We start from the raw sequence: 17,866 nt of genomic DNA on the forward strand, positions 1-17,866 counted from the left end.
CAGCAGCCTTGTAAGAGCAGGAGATGGTGTAGGCCAGGTCCCAGTCCCAGTGCTTGCCCTCTCACTATGACCTCTCCCGCCAGGGCAAGGGAGAAAGACTGTGAGGATCTTGGGTGATGTCATAGGATGATGCAGCCATTTTGTAAATACAAGCTTTTACGTATAGACCACTGCACTATGTTTGTGGTTACTTAATACAAGCAGTGTAAAAAAAAACAACCTTCAAATGTGTCCAAGACAATCCAGAGTGGCTGGGTAGATGAAAAGGAGCCAGCAGATGGCGCTGTTTGTAAAGGACAAATCCTATTTGGGGAAACGTCACTCCTAACTGAGCATCACTTCTCTTAAACCCTGTAAATGTGATCTTTTGTTTGCTCTCTTGCTTTCTTTTGAAACTTCACTTTTCCCCCCTTTTTCAATTAAGTCGTTACGATTCTGTGACTTTCCTCATGGAAGCGACAGAGAGTAATCCCAGGCCGGTGCTGAGAGTGGGTGATCTAATGGAATCGCAGGGAGGATTAACACAGAACTGCATTCCCCGCCTGCTTATCTCCACTAGTGCTTAATCTCCTCTTGTGATGACGGGGTCGCTGCCTTTATTATGCCCAGCTGAAGCGTCAACCCCAGCTCTACACTAATTCCTCTGTCCAAACCTGAATACAGATGGTGCCACGTGGGGTACTTTGATCAATACTTACTTATGTTTTTGATATATTAAAAGGTATGCTTGTTGCACTCTTACATTGTACTTTACCATCATAAAAGTTCTCATTATTAACTAGCGGTTTTAGTATTCAATTAGATGGGGTTGACAGAGCTACGTTGACAGATACAGACAGACTTTGTTCTTCACTCAGCAGTTTGATCTGTTTCTTGGCCAGGGGCTCAATGAGGTGAAAGACCTGATAAATTGAGGCTTCTTTTTACTGGGAAGTACAGTAATACTGAGAGCACAGGAGGTGGCAGCAAGGAGGCTCGATCTAACTCTTAAACAGTTTGTTAAACTGGGATGGAATAACAAAAAACAACAGCTGACCATATTAAGTGGTGAGCGCTTTGACCAGGCAACTCCACATGCTACAGTCCATAACTGACCCCATATTTTTTCCCTACACTTTAACCTATCCTACCATGCCTGAAAACCTCAAATGGGTATTAATGAACCAACCAAGCAGAGGTAGAGTTCCAGTTAGAAAGGCCAGTCTGAGCAGCTACCAGGTTAAAGAGGCTCCAAGAACTATTTAGTCTCCATGGCCATTCCATGGCCGGCTCAGTTTCAATCACTTGAATTTGAATAAATAAAGAATAATACAAATTAAAACAAAATAAAAACAATACTTAACCAAAACACTACAAAGTTCTCTACAAACACTGTTTGGTTGATGTTTATCTTGTGGGTAAGGGCCACTCTGTCACATATCACTGTTCATGTTGTCACACACTTTCCCAAGCAAGGGGCTCTCTGTGTGAGAGGCCTAGTTTGAACAGTACACACTTGTTGGCCTCTTTAGCCTGCTGCTATCCGATAGCTCTCATACATTCACTCTCATCCTCTCCCATGCTGATGATTTTCTGAGATTGACATCTGTACATCCTCCTGCCCTGACATCATCAAGAGCAGATCGAGCAGGTTAACTCATTTTGCTGCTCCCTCCTGTAGGACTGGCAGCATTCCCACAACCGTACCACAATATATTTTGTCGTTGTCTCCTTGTTTAGTGTTTTTTGCATCATCCCCAGACCTGAGCATCTTTAATGCACCGAGTCGTTTGAACATTGGCCGTTATTCAGTGCAAATATTTTCCAGCTTCCCCTGGCTTTGTTAGTACAAAGTATCGTGCTGCATACCTCAGTCACCAGGTTATTAAACACTCACTCATTGTTTTCCATTACTCCTTCAGAGGGAGGTGTATTAAGGGGCTCTAGTACAGGCTGTGGAGATGCCAAATGAAAAGAAAAAGGTCTGACAGGTCTGGAAACAGGACTAGCCTCTTGGAGCCTGCCATTGGGCTTGGATCCAGGCAGTCTGGTTAAGGTCAGTTGTAGCCGATCAGCTCTGTGGATCGATGGCAAAATGCTCCCATTGTCTGCTGCCATGCTTTCTTCAGGCCTCACACCAAGCCCTCTACAACGTGAAGGACATCTTCATAAGAGCTTGTCCCAAGCACCAGAGGATGTATGCAATGACTTACACATGTCAGGGTGGCGTGACAAGTCCTCTGACCCCTTTCAAAGGGAATAACCGCACATCCCCAGCCACCGTCAAAGAGAACAGACACAGCAGTTGAGCCACAGAATAAAAGCACACAAAGCTTTCAAACATTTATTTTTAACCAAACACCAAACCCCACTCTGACCTAGAATGAGAAACCATCGCATGGGGCTGGTATCTTTGACCTCAATAACACCTCAGCGAGGAGAACTGAAAAAACAGCACGTCTGATCAGAGGGTCTTACTCTTGCAGGAGGCACTGTGTGCGACATGTAGTAGCCAGCTGCAAACACACGCCTGCAGAAGACAGGCAGAGGAGACCAGGCATTACACAGACCCTCTCAGAGAAACACTAGACTATAGGGCAGGAACAGGATACTTATCGATGTTGAGCCTTTGCTTTGATCACACTGTATTTTTTAATATCTACATAAATGAGATGTTCGATCTATCTGCCTTGATTGTGCATGCGATTACAGCAATCTCCAAAACACTCAATACAGCAAAAGAGCTAGGGGCAAAATAAGATAAGTGCCCTGTAACCCCAGTGCCTTGAATCTCCTATATACATGAGAAATATATACACTGATAAACAATATACAATAGAAACCATTGTGCATTAAATACAATAGCACATTTTAACCTTCAGTAAATAACAGGCTGGAAACTGTGCAGGCTGCTGAAAGAAGAGGAGGGCCTTTTGTTATTGAGGCATTATTTTTGTTTTCCATTTCTTATTTGAGTTTAACAAGGCAAGTGCACTTTTTAATGGTCAATGCTGAGCCCATGCAGTACATCTGGTGTGAGCTGGCTGGGTTAACAATCGATAGCACGCTCTCCCCCGAGCTCTCGGCTCCACAGCACCGTTTTAATGAGTAACTGTGGAGCGCGGCATAAGTCACGGTGCCGAGGAAAGACATATCCATAACTGGCGGCCTAAAATAGAAACACTTCTATCTAGAAACTCCTCTGTCTCAGCACTTCCTGGGGAAAACTAGTTTTTTGTGTTTCAGAAATGTTCCATCTACCAACCGGAAGCACAGCGAGAAGTGACCAAGCAAGATGCAGTCAGGGCTAACCCAGTCTGAAACATCATCATGCTGATAAACAGAACAACCACACCTCAGCTTCCCCCCACAGGGCAGAGGAACACAACAATGACTCTGACGACTAAAACACAGGCTTGAACATCACAAAAAGACTTGCTGCCTTTTGTTATGACCTTCTAATTACTAGATTTCAAATAACTGGATGGTTTCACTGTATCCAAGACTGAAACAATACATTATCTACACTGCTTCTTCAAGAGGCTTCAGGATCAATACATTACTAGACCATGGATTCCTAAACCAATCCTGTGGAAGACCCCCTGTCCTGTTGGTTTTTGTTCCATCTGAGATCGTAATTGCTTAATTGAATTCTTAGCTGAACTAACAATGCAATGTAAGGCTAAATTACATAATTAAGAGCTCAGTTGGAACAAAAAACAGCAGAGCAGGTCTACTTTCTAAAACCATTGCATTTCTTGTTTACAGACACCAGACTAAAGTGTTGTTCTAGACAATGAGAAATGTCTTCTGCCACCTGACGTTTCTTAAGCAATAACTGTGTAAACTGGAACATATACCCGAGTGATATCTGTTTACCTGTGAAGCTCACTGCCCATGACAATGAGCAGAAGAACTGGGCCACAATACAGCAGATCTGCGTTAGAATATGGGACACCACTTTTAGGGGTCCAAGCTTTAATTGCAGATTAAGAGGGATGTACTTGAACTTTGACCTTTTTCTCTTTCAGCAGCCATTTGAATTCCTTTCAAACTTCAGACACTGTACTTTAATATCTACCTGAAGTAAGGTGGCTTCAAACCTTTAGTCTACCGTCTACTTCAGTGTTGATTTTTGTTCTTTATTTCAAGTTCTGAAGGGGTTTCTCGCTCAGTTAAGGAAGAAATAAAGAAATGGCTTAACAAAACAAAAAAGGGAAAACTTAATCTGTGTTTTGAAATAAACAGCTTTGTGGATTTCCTTACCCGTGTTTCTTCATTTCAAACATTTATGTTGTTTTGAAGTCACTGACAGACAGAGCAGTCCTCCCTCCCTCCCTCCCTCTCTCTCTCTCTCTCTAAAGCAGTTACACCGCACTCTGTCAATGGAATATAGCTTTACTGGACTGCCGTTATCTACGCCAGTGTTTGAATACATTTGAATATCAATACTCCCAAAGAATAAAAATATGTTCTGTGAGGGGAAGTGAGGTCTGTTAGCATGGCTTAGTGATTTCCTAACTGGAGGTGAAATCCAGTGCTCATAGTCTGTGGTTTGGAGAAATAATGAGGGGAACTAAAGGTGGTTTAAAAATAAATTAAAAAACAGTATGGTTTTCCAGAAGATGTCAGTTCCCACTATCAAGCATAGTGTCTATGGGAGGCATTGTGCAGGTGGCTGCTCCCTATGTCTCTGTCACACTCTGAGCTTGCGGTACCTCCTCAGTGTAGGAAACCCACTTCCTGTATCACAGCACAACAACACACGCCCTTCAACTCCTGGACAGCAGAGGGACACACAAAGCCTGGAGGACTGACGGGAGGGGACAGGAGACAAAACAGACCATTCCAGCATCATCCCCAGTATATCACCCAGCCTTCCCCTGCTTTCCCTATTCTGTCACCTCGATGGTGTCCGCCAATGGTGAGGTTGGTATCTCTCACAGTGTATTTTATCTTTCATCAACGGGTCTGTGAGCAGAAAAAAACACTTAAAACTCACCAAGTTGTTAAAGCCTACTCCCAGAGAGAGCGATACCTTCCCCGCCAGGGACTGAGCTGAAGAAAACACACACATACACAAGAACGAAGGAAGGCTATGGAGCACAAGCTGGTTGAGTCATTTGCACATCAGGCAATGCCTTAAGTGTCAGGGAAAAGGCTAGAGAGTTAGGGCGGAGGAGTCGGTAATCTGAGGAAACACAGCAAAGAGATTTCTGTGCCGCCTTTTCTTACAGTCTCCCACAACCAGCTGGCAGGGTCTTCTCTAGGAGGCAATTAATTCAAGAACTGTAGACTTATATGAGATTTAATACAGATTGCATAGCTCCTGCCACAAGTATGAGCTGTTTGCTTTTTTCCTGGGAGCTCGAGCTGTTCAGATTCCTCCCACTTAAATCTCTTCAGCATCCTGCTATGAAGGTAGTTTGAAAGAGGCTGAGCCGCCGAGAGCAGAGCTGGCGGATTTGTCTGCCCGTGTCAGAATCTGTCTTCATTTTCGAGTCTATTAACCGGTGAGATGCGCGGGCCGTACCGCAGAGAACAAAACTGCATATTCAGGAATGTGTGAAACATCACATCATTAATTAAGCACACAAAAAAGTAGTAAGGCCCTTGGTTTTTGCACTGTAGGCACACAGTGGGTAAAATGGCTGTTTAATTCATTTTCTCTGGAGGGGGCAGTTTGCCCATCACGGAAAATCAGGATCTCATTCTTTAAAAAAAAAAACTGTTGGCCATGACAAAATGTAACCTTTATTCCTTTGCTAAACTGATTTATAGTTAAACAGTCTCCTAATTGAGTAAACATTTTTGACTTACTATTTAAATGTGACCATTAGACCCTTCCTATGAACTGAACATAACCACAACGTAAGCACATCCTTCAATCTAGTCCATATACAAAAGTTCAAATATGGTAATGAAGCCTTGTCAAACTGTTTGTATATCTTCCTGCAAGCATCAGGTTTCTATTTGGTTTGGATTTAACTTTTGAGTCACAGGAGTGTTTCCCAGATCTTTTTATTCAATAGAAGCTACCAGTGTTGCCTGTGATTTCTCACGGTACACCCAGCAGGCCTCGCTCCAAAGGTAGACCCCAGCGAAGTGTTGAGGTTTTCTCACACCCGCTCCGAGGCAAAAAACAACGCTTTTCATTCCCACTGTATTAATTACCTCATCAGCATTAGGCAGTATAAGTAACACGTTCTCCGTGTCAGGCAGTAAATCATCGATATGTTCTCTTATTAATGTGTGTACTGCATACATTAAGTATACACATACATAAGTGCTCGCAAACAGCAGATGATTCACACTCGTACTCGTCTTTTCTTAAAAAAAAAAATGCTGCCGATTTGTGTTAGTTTGTCCCTGTATTGAATGTGTTGCCGTTCTATAAAAGTCTTCTACAAAACACTTAAGCTATAGATTATTGTGCATAAAAGGTGTTATATCAATACATTTCTGATTGACTGATCAGCTAGCAGAAACAACGTCAATGAAATTGCATGTTAGAGCAGCATCTATAGAACACGAATGGTGGCCACAGGTGTTCACAGACTCCTCGAACTCAAGATAAAAGCTGCTCCTCTCATATTGAAGAAGCCAGGCAGTAGCTGTGGTAGGAACTGGGACTTTGCAAAGTGGAAGAGCCTGGCAGCAGCAGAGTGGGGCTGGTGCAACAGAGGGGAAGCAGCTGTGAGGTTTTAATCTCTGGCTGTGTGGTGGTGGCTGGAGACCCTGCCGGACTCTCGCGCAGCTCGCAGTGAGAGGACGGGAGAGTTCTGCTTAACGACAGGGAAACACAGGCAGCTCACCCAACTGATTTAAAGAAAAAAAAAAACACACCGGTGGATGTATACCATCTCATATTGAAATACCTCCCTCACTCTCTAAGGTGTGCGCTTATGCTATAATAATATTTCAAGTTTGGAGCACCTAGACATTGAATAGGCAAACACACCTGACCGGCTCCTGAAAAGAAGGAACACCACCATGAAAATCAGGGCTTTATCACAATGTAGCATAGTATTGTGCCATGTAGCGTAGCTTGGGAAGTCTTTTGAAATGCACGGCGCGATTCCTAAAACAGCTGGTAATATTTTATGAAGTGCAGTCTAAAACCTGCTCTTGTTCTGTAATGGCACTGGTACACATGGTAATTTGGCTCCATGATTTCGGCTCTGTGAACACAGGGCGAACGAGGGCCACAGAGCTGTCGGTTTGTGTCACCTCACCAGGTCTCTCAAAAGGACTGGCCACCACACGCGGAGGAGACCTGAAGCTGCATGGAGAGCCGTGTCTCTGCCTGTGGCATGCCAACACCTTCCTCTCAAATCTCTTTCAGCTGCTGAACAGCCGGCATGCTACTTCAAATGAGAGAGCTGCGAAATATTGAGCAACACCTACAGTAAAACACTGTAACACGGTCTGTTAAAAAAGCTTTACTGTACGATTATAGTAAACCGGGAAGATGTTTACCAGTCAAACATGTCTATTTCCATCACAACTCATAAATAGACGAGATTTAATGAGAAGCTGCATCTCCGTATAAAAAAACGTATGCTGCGAGTGCTGCTGATTTCTGATCTAAACACAAGATCTCTCACTATGACTACAGCTCTACTATGGCCTGTCAGGCCTGCCCCGTGGCTCCACGATCATCTCCATGCAGCACTGGCGAGAGTGCTGCCCAGGAGGGGTACTGGGGACAGTGTTTGACAGCAGGCTGCATACACTGGAGGCCAGGGCTCCGGGGGCTGCAGTCACTTGAGTTTCAATCACTCGAAAAGAGGCAGTCCTGCAGGACAGAGCAGTTGAGAGGAAACAGCTGGCGCTCTGATGGGAGTCTGCTGCCCGCCGGCCGAGCTACACTGACACACACAGCCAGCGGGGCCGAGAGCTCTGCCACCGACAGGCCAGTGAGGGCCAGTTATACTCTGCTCCACACTGACATCATGCAATGAGAAACTCATCTTGGTATCCATTTCAGAAGATAGAAACCTAAACATTTTATGACACACAGCTTTTTTTCCTCTCTGTGGTTAAAACAGAGGAAAGAATTAACAGAAAACACAATTAAGGTTGAATAGTCGGCCAGCAGAGTTACCCTGAGTAAGAGCGATGCGTGGTGATTTGCAGCCGCCTGATGACAATCATCGAAAACCAGACAACTTTGCAAAGCAAAAGGAAAATCAGACACGCATAAAATCAGGTTTTAACAAGGTTTGAAGGCCTAATCCTCTCTGCGTTATTGACAGAAACAGAGGTGCTGCATGGTAGGAGGTGTACAGGCTGATGAGGTTTAAGTGTGAAGAGGGGGGGTGTGGTGGGCAGTGTGGGGGTGTGGAGAGCGAGGTTCTGTATTGAAAATCAGAGCAATCAGGGAATCCGCTGGCTTCCACCCAAAGAAGGGCAGGTGTGCATTTCCTCCTTCCTTTGCTCTTCATGCAAAAAGCTTTGAAGCTATTAAATATTAAAACCATGCAGAGCAAAATCAGAATCACACACCTTCCACAGAGGGGGAGCCGAGGTCTCCCACACTCAGCTGCATGTGCACGCAGGGCTGCTGGCCTGGCGAAAGGGCAACCGTAGCACAAGATCTCTGCCATTTCCAAATAAGGGAACTGAGGCTCAATATCTGGCCAGCCATGTATTAACACAGAGCAGGACATCACTGCACAGCGATGTAATTCCAATAACCATCAGATAATCTGCCCGTCTACTCTTCTTCTTCTCCAGCACCTTATGTGTGAGCTCTGCATGAGTGTTTTACATGTGTGTCGAGTGATTTCGGTTCATGGCTAAAGTCCTGTCCTAGCAATGCCAAGTTCTCTGGGTGGTGTGAAGGGTCAGTCTTTAGTGAACCTTACTCTGAAACAATGCAATGCAGATAGCAACTTTCACTTTTATTAGGTATTAATTTAAGTTATTCCCCAAAATTGACAATTTGGCAGTTTTGTGTTTTGGAATAACCGGACCAGTTCTTCTTTCATTTTCAAATGAAGGCCTTCCTCAACAGAAACAGAATCCCTCAGTCAGCACCAAAATGAGAGAACTAAGCACCACGACAATTACAGTCGAACAAACTTTGTCCACAACTTGCAAAATGTGAAAAGTACCATTAGTCTCACAGCCCTAATATAACCACAAATGACTCAACAGAAAAACAATCCCACATCCCATTTCTCTGATATAAGACTGAAGACATTAAAACATCACAGTCTCGGTAATACCTGTACTTTAAACTACTTTAAATTAAACTAAAACAGGTGGAAGTTTTAAATCTTTATTTAAAAATTATACAAAGACCAGTCATATTTTAACAAGTGGTACAAATCGCAGCACACAGTCATTATCACCAGGGTAATTGTGCAGGTATGCTAGATAAGCAAAGGAAAGGGAAATAGGAACCTCCTTGATGGCAGAGCAGGTGAACCTGTCTCCAGACACACACACTCAGATGTCAGACCACCCTCTTTGATTGGCGGCTCTGAGTGTCCAGTCAGTTTCGGGTGGAGTGAGAGGAGCTGTGGGGTGAAGATGGTGGGCAGAATGACAGGCCGTCTGACTGCAAATGAAGGGAAACATGACTAAAAGCCATTGCATCCCTGATTGAAATCATTATCCACTCCTTCATTATCATAAGTAATCAAGCTCCAGCGGGCTGCCGTCGAGCTGACAGCCCCTTGAATGCTGAGGAAACAGGGCAGCGAATGAAAGGCTAACCTTCCACATCAACCCTGATGCTTTGTCCTCCTCGCTCTTATTCCCTGCGTTTCCGAAACATGCCAGCCTTTCACTCCGGGCCAGCGGGAGTTTCTTTTCCATCACGATTGAATGTGCAATGTTAATTGTTACAGATCCTCCCCCGCGCTTTTTAAAAAGCACCAATTACATTGCCATTACCACTTCAGATTCGTTTTAACATGTATCGGGCTGTACGCCTCCTCCAGGCCGACCATCACATTAGACCCACATTCATGGGAATCATTCGCTTAGGTCAGTCAGTCTAGAAGTGTGCAGAACTCAGTGGATCTTAGCTACGCTACTTTCAAGAGACTCTGACATTAGCCCAGGGCCCTGGACAGTATGACGCATTAAAACAGCATTTATAAAGATCCACACGCCAGCAACTGTGACACACCGGCTCTTTATTAGGGCTCAGGGTGGAAAATCAGGTTGATTCCTCCAGCAAAGAATGTGAAGGCAAAAATTTTAAATAATATCACCAGAGAAAAACAGTGTGATAGTGCGCAGTTAGCAGGATTATGCTAAACAGTGTGTGGCTCTAAATCAGGGCTAGCGGGAGCATAGGTAGGATCGGGCAATAAGTATGACTGATACCATTCATCTTTTGCTGTCTCTGTGTGTGTGTGGTTCTATCTGTCTCTCTCTCTGTCTCACACCTGATGATGTGTAGGAATCTTGTAACAAAGCCCTGAACTACCCTTGGGTCTGGGATGTCTACAGTCTACAAGAAACGATGGCAGACAAAAAACATGGTAAAATTGCAGTTTGTTTTTCCGTCTGACCACCGCAGGAGACTGTGTGCACAGCCACGGCTGGCGTGTGACAGGGATTATTGTTTCTGAGGTCTGAGCTGTCTGGACATCTGATATTTTAAATAGATGTCAGTGTTTTGTTGCCTTTTTATTTTTTATGAGTTTGTTTGTTTAAGCGAGGGGTGATGAGAAGAGTACAGGGGGGTGTGCAGACAGCAGCCCTGGTTGGCTTTTCACTGCCAGGAGATGCAGGCGGGGGGAGCTGGGATTAGAAATGCAGCCTTAACAACTGTCTGCTCTCTAATGGAATTAGCCATGCTCCTCTCTTCTCCTTTGTGGAAATAAAAGGGGCTTAGGCAGGGAGGACGAGCCAATCAGCTTTACTTCATGGACACCTCTATTTAGGGAGCTGCTTGGATTGTGTGTTTGTTTGGCCTCCCTCCAGCACGTCCATCTGAGCGTGTGTGTCTGTCTGTCTCAACTGCCGATGAGCTATGGCTGACATTGCAAACGACGTGCTTTCAAGGACCATCTGTAAGACTGCACAGGTCGGGGGACGGAGATGTGCTGCCGGCTAGGGAGTGAGGAGATTTCCCTTAAACACCCACCGTGAGTTCACCTGGAGAGAGGAAACTGCAGCGCATGTGGAAAACGACACACGATGAGAGACGCGCGCATTGACTCATTCCAAATGTTTACTGCATTTAGTCATACATTCTGCCACAGCAGGCAGAGTTTACCGACGACTGTCTTGAGGACTGCCGGGTAAACTAATGACTAATAGGAGAGCGTCTCAGTACACGTCTCAGACCTGCGTCTTCTCCACACACAGGTTAAAGCGCAATGAACTACTGGAACTCATGTTCAGAGCACCACACTGCGAACCACCATGTTGTCTCTCCGTTCATAACTGCCCGAAAGACTGTAATGTTTGCAGGTCTCCACATAGTATCAACTATTTCGTTACGACATGCGAGATTGCTGCTTTAGTCCCCCTACTAGTTGTCCCCTTTTTTTTAACTCACATTACACTTCTGGTACTGGATAGCAATAAGAGATCCTAGTGCTTCAGCCTGATTATTTTGGCCAGCTGCAGTCAGACCAGCTCAAGAGTGGAACATCTGGAAGCAAGGGGTGCAGGGAGAGTGCGGTCCAGTTTAACAACAGGTGCATCAACGTGGTCTCCTGGGCCTGGGTGGTGGAAAGGGTTCCTGCAGTGAAACGGGAAGGCGTCACACTGGAGGTGCCGGTGCTGATGTCGCCACGAGGCCCCCCCCCCGCCCCCCGCCCCCCGGAGCACTCAGAGTCTCGGGCCGCTGCTCTCCTGTCCCCTTCATTATTCATGGGGAAAATGGTTGATTATGTAATGCTCTGAACACCTCTGCTTTCACGTGTGCGCGCACCTCAGGGGGACCGCGCCAGAGCAGCCCTGCTTACCCCGGCAGACACCCCTCTCTCACCCCTCGACATGCCGCTGCCATTTGTTTTGTGCAGATTGCAAAAAGGAGATGTGGAGGATTACAAAATGCTGTGTACTGTCAGCCCAAAAATCAGTCAGGTTTCTTTCAGGTGCCCGCAAATCTTCTACAAGAGGTTCAGATTAAGCCCAAATTTCAATGGCTGTGATATGTAGGTATAGACTTTATTTCCCTAATGCTAGTTGAACGCTGATGGTGTCACAGCACTGAAATGATCAAATCAAGAGAGGAGGGCAAAGAACTCAGATTTCCTAACACCTGACGCAGCTCAAAAACAGAACACGGCTCTCTTGTTACACATTAGGGAGGCGAAGGAGAGGGAACGCTAGGAAGAGTGGCGAGGGGCGATCTGTCATTCTGACGCTGAAAATCACAGCCATCCATTCCCATTCTGCAAACGCGCGTGCACGCCTGCTTCGCTCGAGAAGCACGTCTGGTGTAATTGAGCAAATTAGTAATCAGTCTCGCTAAAAGATGCTAAAACGTCTGCTCCAACTTGGTGCCGTCGGGGTGGAGGATGAATATTGAGAGAGAGAGTGAGAGAGGAGGCATTTCCCTGTCATTTCTGTCTCCGGCACACCAAGTATAAGTGTAATTTCAGCAGCCCCACCACTGCCACTGAATCTGAGGTGCTCTCTCTGGAAAGATGCACGTCAAATGAGAAGTGTTAACATCCTGCTTTCAGAGGGGATGAGCCAGCTGAGGGGGAACAGTGTGAGACTGAAAGGGGGGGGGCAAGGCAGCCTGTGTGTCAGACGCACTGTGTGAAGATGTGTGTGTGGTGCTTTGTGGCATTGACAATAGAACAGTGGTCCCTAATTAAAGACACGCTGGGAATTGGGGTTTACTATGTGCCATGGGGAATAAAGGTTTATATGCAATGGGAAAGACTGTCACAGAAACGTAATCCTGTTTTTCCAACGCCCCTTTTTCAGACTGTAGAGAGAGCTTGAGTGCCCTTTTGATTTTCACCACATAATGAAGAGAGGACTTCAAAATAAAGATTGCACCATAAATGCCTTTACATTACTTCCTACGTAGTACTAGACAAAACTGATAGAGAACTTAAACAAACTAACTAACAAACTCAGTCTTTTGGATCTTTCGATTTGGGCTTTTCTGAGAAAACAACCATGCTTGAGAGCAGCTGATGCGACAGCGTGCTGACTTTCACCAATGCTGTGGCAGAAGGTCACACTTTCTGAAGGAAAAGACAAGAAAGATGTTTCAGGGATTCTGCACTAAGAGTTTTTGGATGATCACCCTGAAACCTTCTACAAACCTGATCACAAACCCTTCCAGAAAACAAGATAAAAATAAGTCCCCATCACTGTACAATACTTTAAATAGAAATGCTCTGCCACACAGAGAAACAACACAAAACATTTAGCATCTATGACTAGCACTCACACTGCTTACCAGTTTAAGCCCAGGTTCACAGATAATTACCACACTGGATGTAAGACGTGGTTTTCTTCCCAGCTGAGCGTGAGAAAGTTTTATCATCTCAAGCAGCAAGACTCTTCAACGAGACATATCTGCAGGGATATCCTATAGGGCTCTGCACCCTGATAAACAATTTCCAGTAAAAGGGAAAATACATTTAAAGATAGAACGCAATGCAGGCTTTTATAAAACTTTAAAGATGGGCACATGAAGAACACATTGCCGCCGTCTTGTTGCTTTATGAGCATCATGCACATACACACATAGAAAAACTGTACAAGAACTGTACACAGATATGTGAATGTTATGTCAGCCAGGCTGTCAGACCAATCAGGGTGTAACTAATGAGCCAGTACCCACCTGGAGGGGGTGCGTGGATGCTCGGGCACAGGAAGGCTTGGAAACTGGAGGCACAGAGTTCACTCACTGTCCCCATGGTTGAACCCCTCAGCAAAATCCTTGTATGCTTGTTTTTTTTTCTGTTCAGATTACAATGCAGGAAAGGGGAACTTATTGAGCTTGTGTGATCCTCCGTGTGTTAGCCGAAGACCCCCACCTCCAGGTACTCGAGTCCATGTATTAATTTTGTCCGAGTTCTTCTGCTTCACGTAACCCGTAATCCTCTCCCCCAATAATTCCACCTCTCTTCTGCTGTATTCTCTCCCTCTCTCTCTCATGCACGCTCTCTGCTGACTGCTGTACTCCGAGCTCTGTCTTCCTCTCTCACGCTCTCTCTCTCGCTCACTCACTCTGCCTGCCTACCTCCCTCCCCTCTCTCTCCCTCTCTCTCTCTCTCTCTCTCTCTCTCGTTGCACAGTAACTGTGAGATATTCTTAGAGACCTAACACATTAGCTACACGGTCACACACCCTCTCCAACCTCACCACATAAACACAGGTTTACATCGCACCCCCATGCCCCCCCCCCAGTCACCCAGATATTATCCCTCGTACCATCAATGATAATTCCTTCAGAACTGCTGTTGTATCAAGAGGACAGCGCGTGTTCTGCAGTCCACCGTGTGTAAACAGGCACACACACACACACACACACACACACACCCATACATTCGCCTTTCCAGCCAAACCCCACTCCATCCCCCAACACAAAAAACACACAAAAATACAGAAACACACACATAGTCATCAGAGGGTGACCAATACAGATTACATTTCACCATGTAGCCTCCAGTTAACAAATTATTAATTTTCAAACTACCAATTGTAAGAACCAGCCAATTAGCCAGTGTCCAGCCCAAGTTCATCCCTGTTTAGCTGGAGCTTTTGGTCTCAATCTCAATATTCAATATCCTTCATGTCTCAAGTCTTTATCTTCCAGCTGCCCACACAGTCATACACAACACAGGGTGGCCCATAAATGAAATCATCAAACACTTCTCCTTTCCACAACTTCTTTGGGGACAACAGTTTCAAATTAAGCACCCTCTTGGATATTATGATAAGGCACTGCGTATTTTCTGAAGTGTTTCGAATCAAAGGGCTTCTTTACAAACTGCGCAAATCCCCCCCCACCCCCCACTCCTGGCTTTGTACTCACTCACTCCATGTTTCAGGTAGTCAAGGGTTTACATTTGCGAAACAATTGAGGGTTACGTGATTACTGCTTGGCACCCTCCATCTCTGTACCGTTCTCTGTCACTGATCTTGCATTGGCGATGATGATTTGTGAGAAAACACAAGCAAGCTGTAATGGGGAAACTTGGGATTGTTTGGTTCTCGTAGGAATCTTCTACAGGAAGTGCGTTGTAGTTAAATATGTCACTGGAGACCAACAAGGAGTCTTTCCCTGGTAAGTGAAGACCCAGCAGAAGTAACATTTCTTAAACCTTCCCCTTTTGACTTCCAGTCCCACATCTACCATTAATATCAGGTGATTTTCAGCACAATGTATTTGAAAATCACAAGACTTCACCAGCTGTAGATGTACACATGACCTCCGAATTAGTCTCCAGGCATGGCCTTGTGAAGGCTGATCTTAAATTTTAGAAGTGAAGTATAGCCGGCCCTGGTAAGATTTGTACTTGCATGAAGTGCATTCAGGTTGCAGCTTGTAGTATTGTGGTGGACATGTAGGTGGCGTTCTCCACACAGGAAAATAAATTCTCCCAGCACACTACAGCACTTGCAGAAGGTAACTTTTTTTTTTAGGTACATTACACTTTGGTCCTTGACCGCACTGTGAAACACAAGAACTAGCGGAATCCACACTGAAGTTACAATTTAAATTCACTCTCCCTGCTGCCCACATTTAGCATTACTCTTCTACCTCCATAGTCATCTCTCCACACGGTCCCTTCATGTCCACTTTATTTTCAGATCCTTCCTGCCCGCCCCTATTCTGTACTCTTTCTCCTGTTTTTAAAAGCTTCGCCCTTCTTCTCCTGCACTCCTGAAGAGTCTCCCCCGCCTGGTCCTCTTGGGAGCTCGGTCTCTCCATCCCTCTCGAGCTCACCCCCTCTCTCAGCCGCTCTCCAGCACAGGTCCTCCCTCTTTTTAGTCCATCTCTCTATATACTTCTCTCCCTCTTCACCTCTACTGCTCAGCCTCTCTCTCTCTCTCTCTCTCTCTCTCTCTCTATCTCCAGCTCACTCTCTTACAGAGACCCCCGATGACACAGGCCTGCCTCCCTCTCTGTTTTTCTTGTCATCGTGTAATTATTTCAGCAGGGACCATCGCCCTCTCCTCCTCTCTGGTTTAATGTGTCTCCATCATCTTTTCAGAGGCTTTTTTAAAATTGTATTTTGTACTGAGCAGCACTACCCTCATTTTTGCCTTATTAAGCCTTTATGTACTGTATCAAGTGCACACTGTTGCATGGCAACAGTGTTACATAAATTAAAGGTTTCTGTATAAGAATTTGCCAGTCTTTTATTTTTATTTTTTAGACAAGGCAATTCATAGTCGAGTTTATGATGTATATGAGCCTTTTAAGGTGCTGTTACTATAGGATCCTCACCAGTGTACTGCCGTGCTGCGGAGCTGGTCTTTGGGTGTAGTGAATTTGTCTCTTGTTTGGATTGTGCATCTCCGGCACACACGGGAGGCCTGCGGTAGCAGTTTGAAGCTGAAATGAGTGCATTCGCAACATACATACAAACAACGCGTAGAGAGACACACGTCACATGTAAACAGCAGTTTCACACACACAGACATACACACACCCACACATTGTGCATTCACACCAAGAGAGAGAGGCTGTTTCTTATCAAGTCTTTCCATTACCAAGAGAACTCAGATCTCAGTGTGAGCTGGCTTGCAGCACAATTGATAAAGCCTATATCCCGGTTTTCTGGTTTTGTTTTTGAATCCTCTTTGCTATAGCAAATTATATTTATTCAATGAATGTCTAACACATTTCTGGTCACTGTTTAAAAGCTGAGCAGAGAAACAGGTTGCAAAAACAATATCAGCTGGATGCCACAAAAACAAAACAAAAAAGGCATTGTTACAACAAGGTGGCCAGGGGACAGAGGGTTGTCCAGTACGTAGCATGTATTTATTTTCAAAAAGTCTGTGAAACAAAAACATACCACATGAGACCAAAAATACAGTACAAAATTAAATAGATGACTACCCTTTGTGAAGATGGAAAAAACGAAACAAACTTAAACAGCTTGAGTTCTATAAGATTTTTTTTAGGGGGGCTTGCTCCCTAAGGTGAAACAGCATTTCTAATCTGGAGCAGGAGACAGGGTCTGTGAGAGCTGGTGTGAAGTCTCTGTGTGTGTGGTGGGGGTGATCTTCCCCACTGCCAGCTCCTGAGAGCTCAGGGAGGAGACATAGATATTTCAGGGGCTCAGAGCACAAGTCACATGATCCGATACTGGAGGAGGGGGCGGTTAACCTGCAGGTGCAGATCAGTTAACTGTACTGCTCTTAGTTTAAATCTCTGTAATCACCTCTGAACTTTGCTGCTCTTACTAGCCTGTCCATTTATAATAATTCAGTTCTGCGCATGAGGATCAACTTTAATGCAATTTTTATTTTGTTTAGTAATTCTCTTTGTAACCATAGTGAGATTGCTGACCCACTTCTTTTCATCTCTCTCTCTCTCTCTCTCTCAACGAAATGCTTCATAATTTATAACCCCAAAGTCATGACTTGTTCCTAGTGGTCCACAATCCATTTCAATTTTGAAGGAACGTAAGTCAACATCCCACCCCCCCCAGAGTCAGCAAGTGGTGTTACCACTGTTACACGACAACACTTGCTGCACAGATGACTTGCACCCTCTCTGACTCAGCTCTGGCACGGGGGAGACACAGCCCCACGGGGAACAGCTGTGACCGAGGCAGGGACCGAGTCACTTCCTCTTCCTTAAAGTGAGAGGGAGAGAGCAGCCTTACCTTACCTTACCTTACAGAATAAGATGTGCCTCAGCTGACATGGAAGGTGCTAAGTCAGTGGCCAAACTGCTGCCGCTGCACTAAAGAGGAGTTCA

The 17,866-nt window shown here is 45.1% G+C and overlaps 1 protein-coding gene across 2 annotated transcripts in view; it reads right to left on the reverse strand.

Moving 5' to 3' along the window:
• The window catches only part of cyth1b (cytohesin 1b), a 91,412-nt gene that overhangs the window by 61,146 nt on the left and 12,400 nt on the right, over window positions 1-17,866 (reverse strand). Inside the window, exon 1 of one of the 2 annotated variants that reach the window (XM_066704493.1) lies at window positions 13,766-14,041. The exons of the other annotated variant lie outside the window; for it this stretch is intronic. Coding sequence (XP_066560590.1) covers window positions 13,766-13,841 — 76 coding nt within the window. The 5' untranslated portion in view covers window positions 13,842-14,041. Of the gene's footprint in view, window positions 1-13,765; window positions 14,042-17,866 lie in introns of those variants that run through there. 2 annotated transcript variants of the gene reach the window in all.

Source organism: Amia ocellicauda, chromosome 5 (genome assembly GCF_036373705.1).
Source record: "Amia ocellicauda isolate fAmiCal2 chromosome 5, fAmiCal2.hap1, whole genome shotgun sequence".
In the NCBI taxonomy this organism is placed as follows: Eukaryota; Metazoa; Chordata; class Actinopteri; order Amiiformes; family Amiidae; genus Amia; species Amia ocellicauda.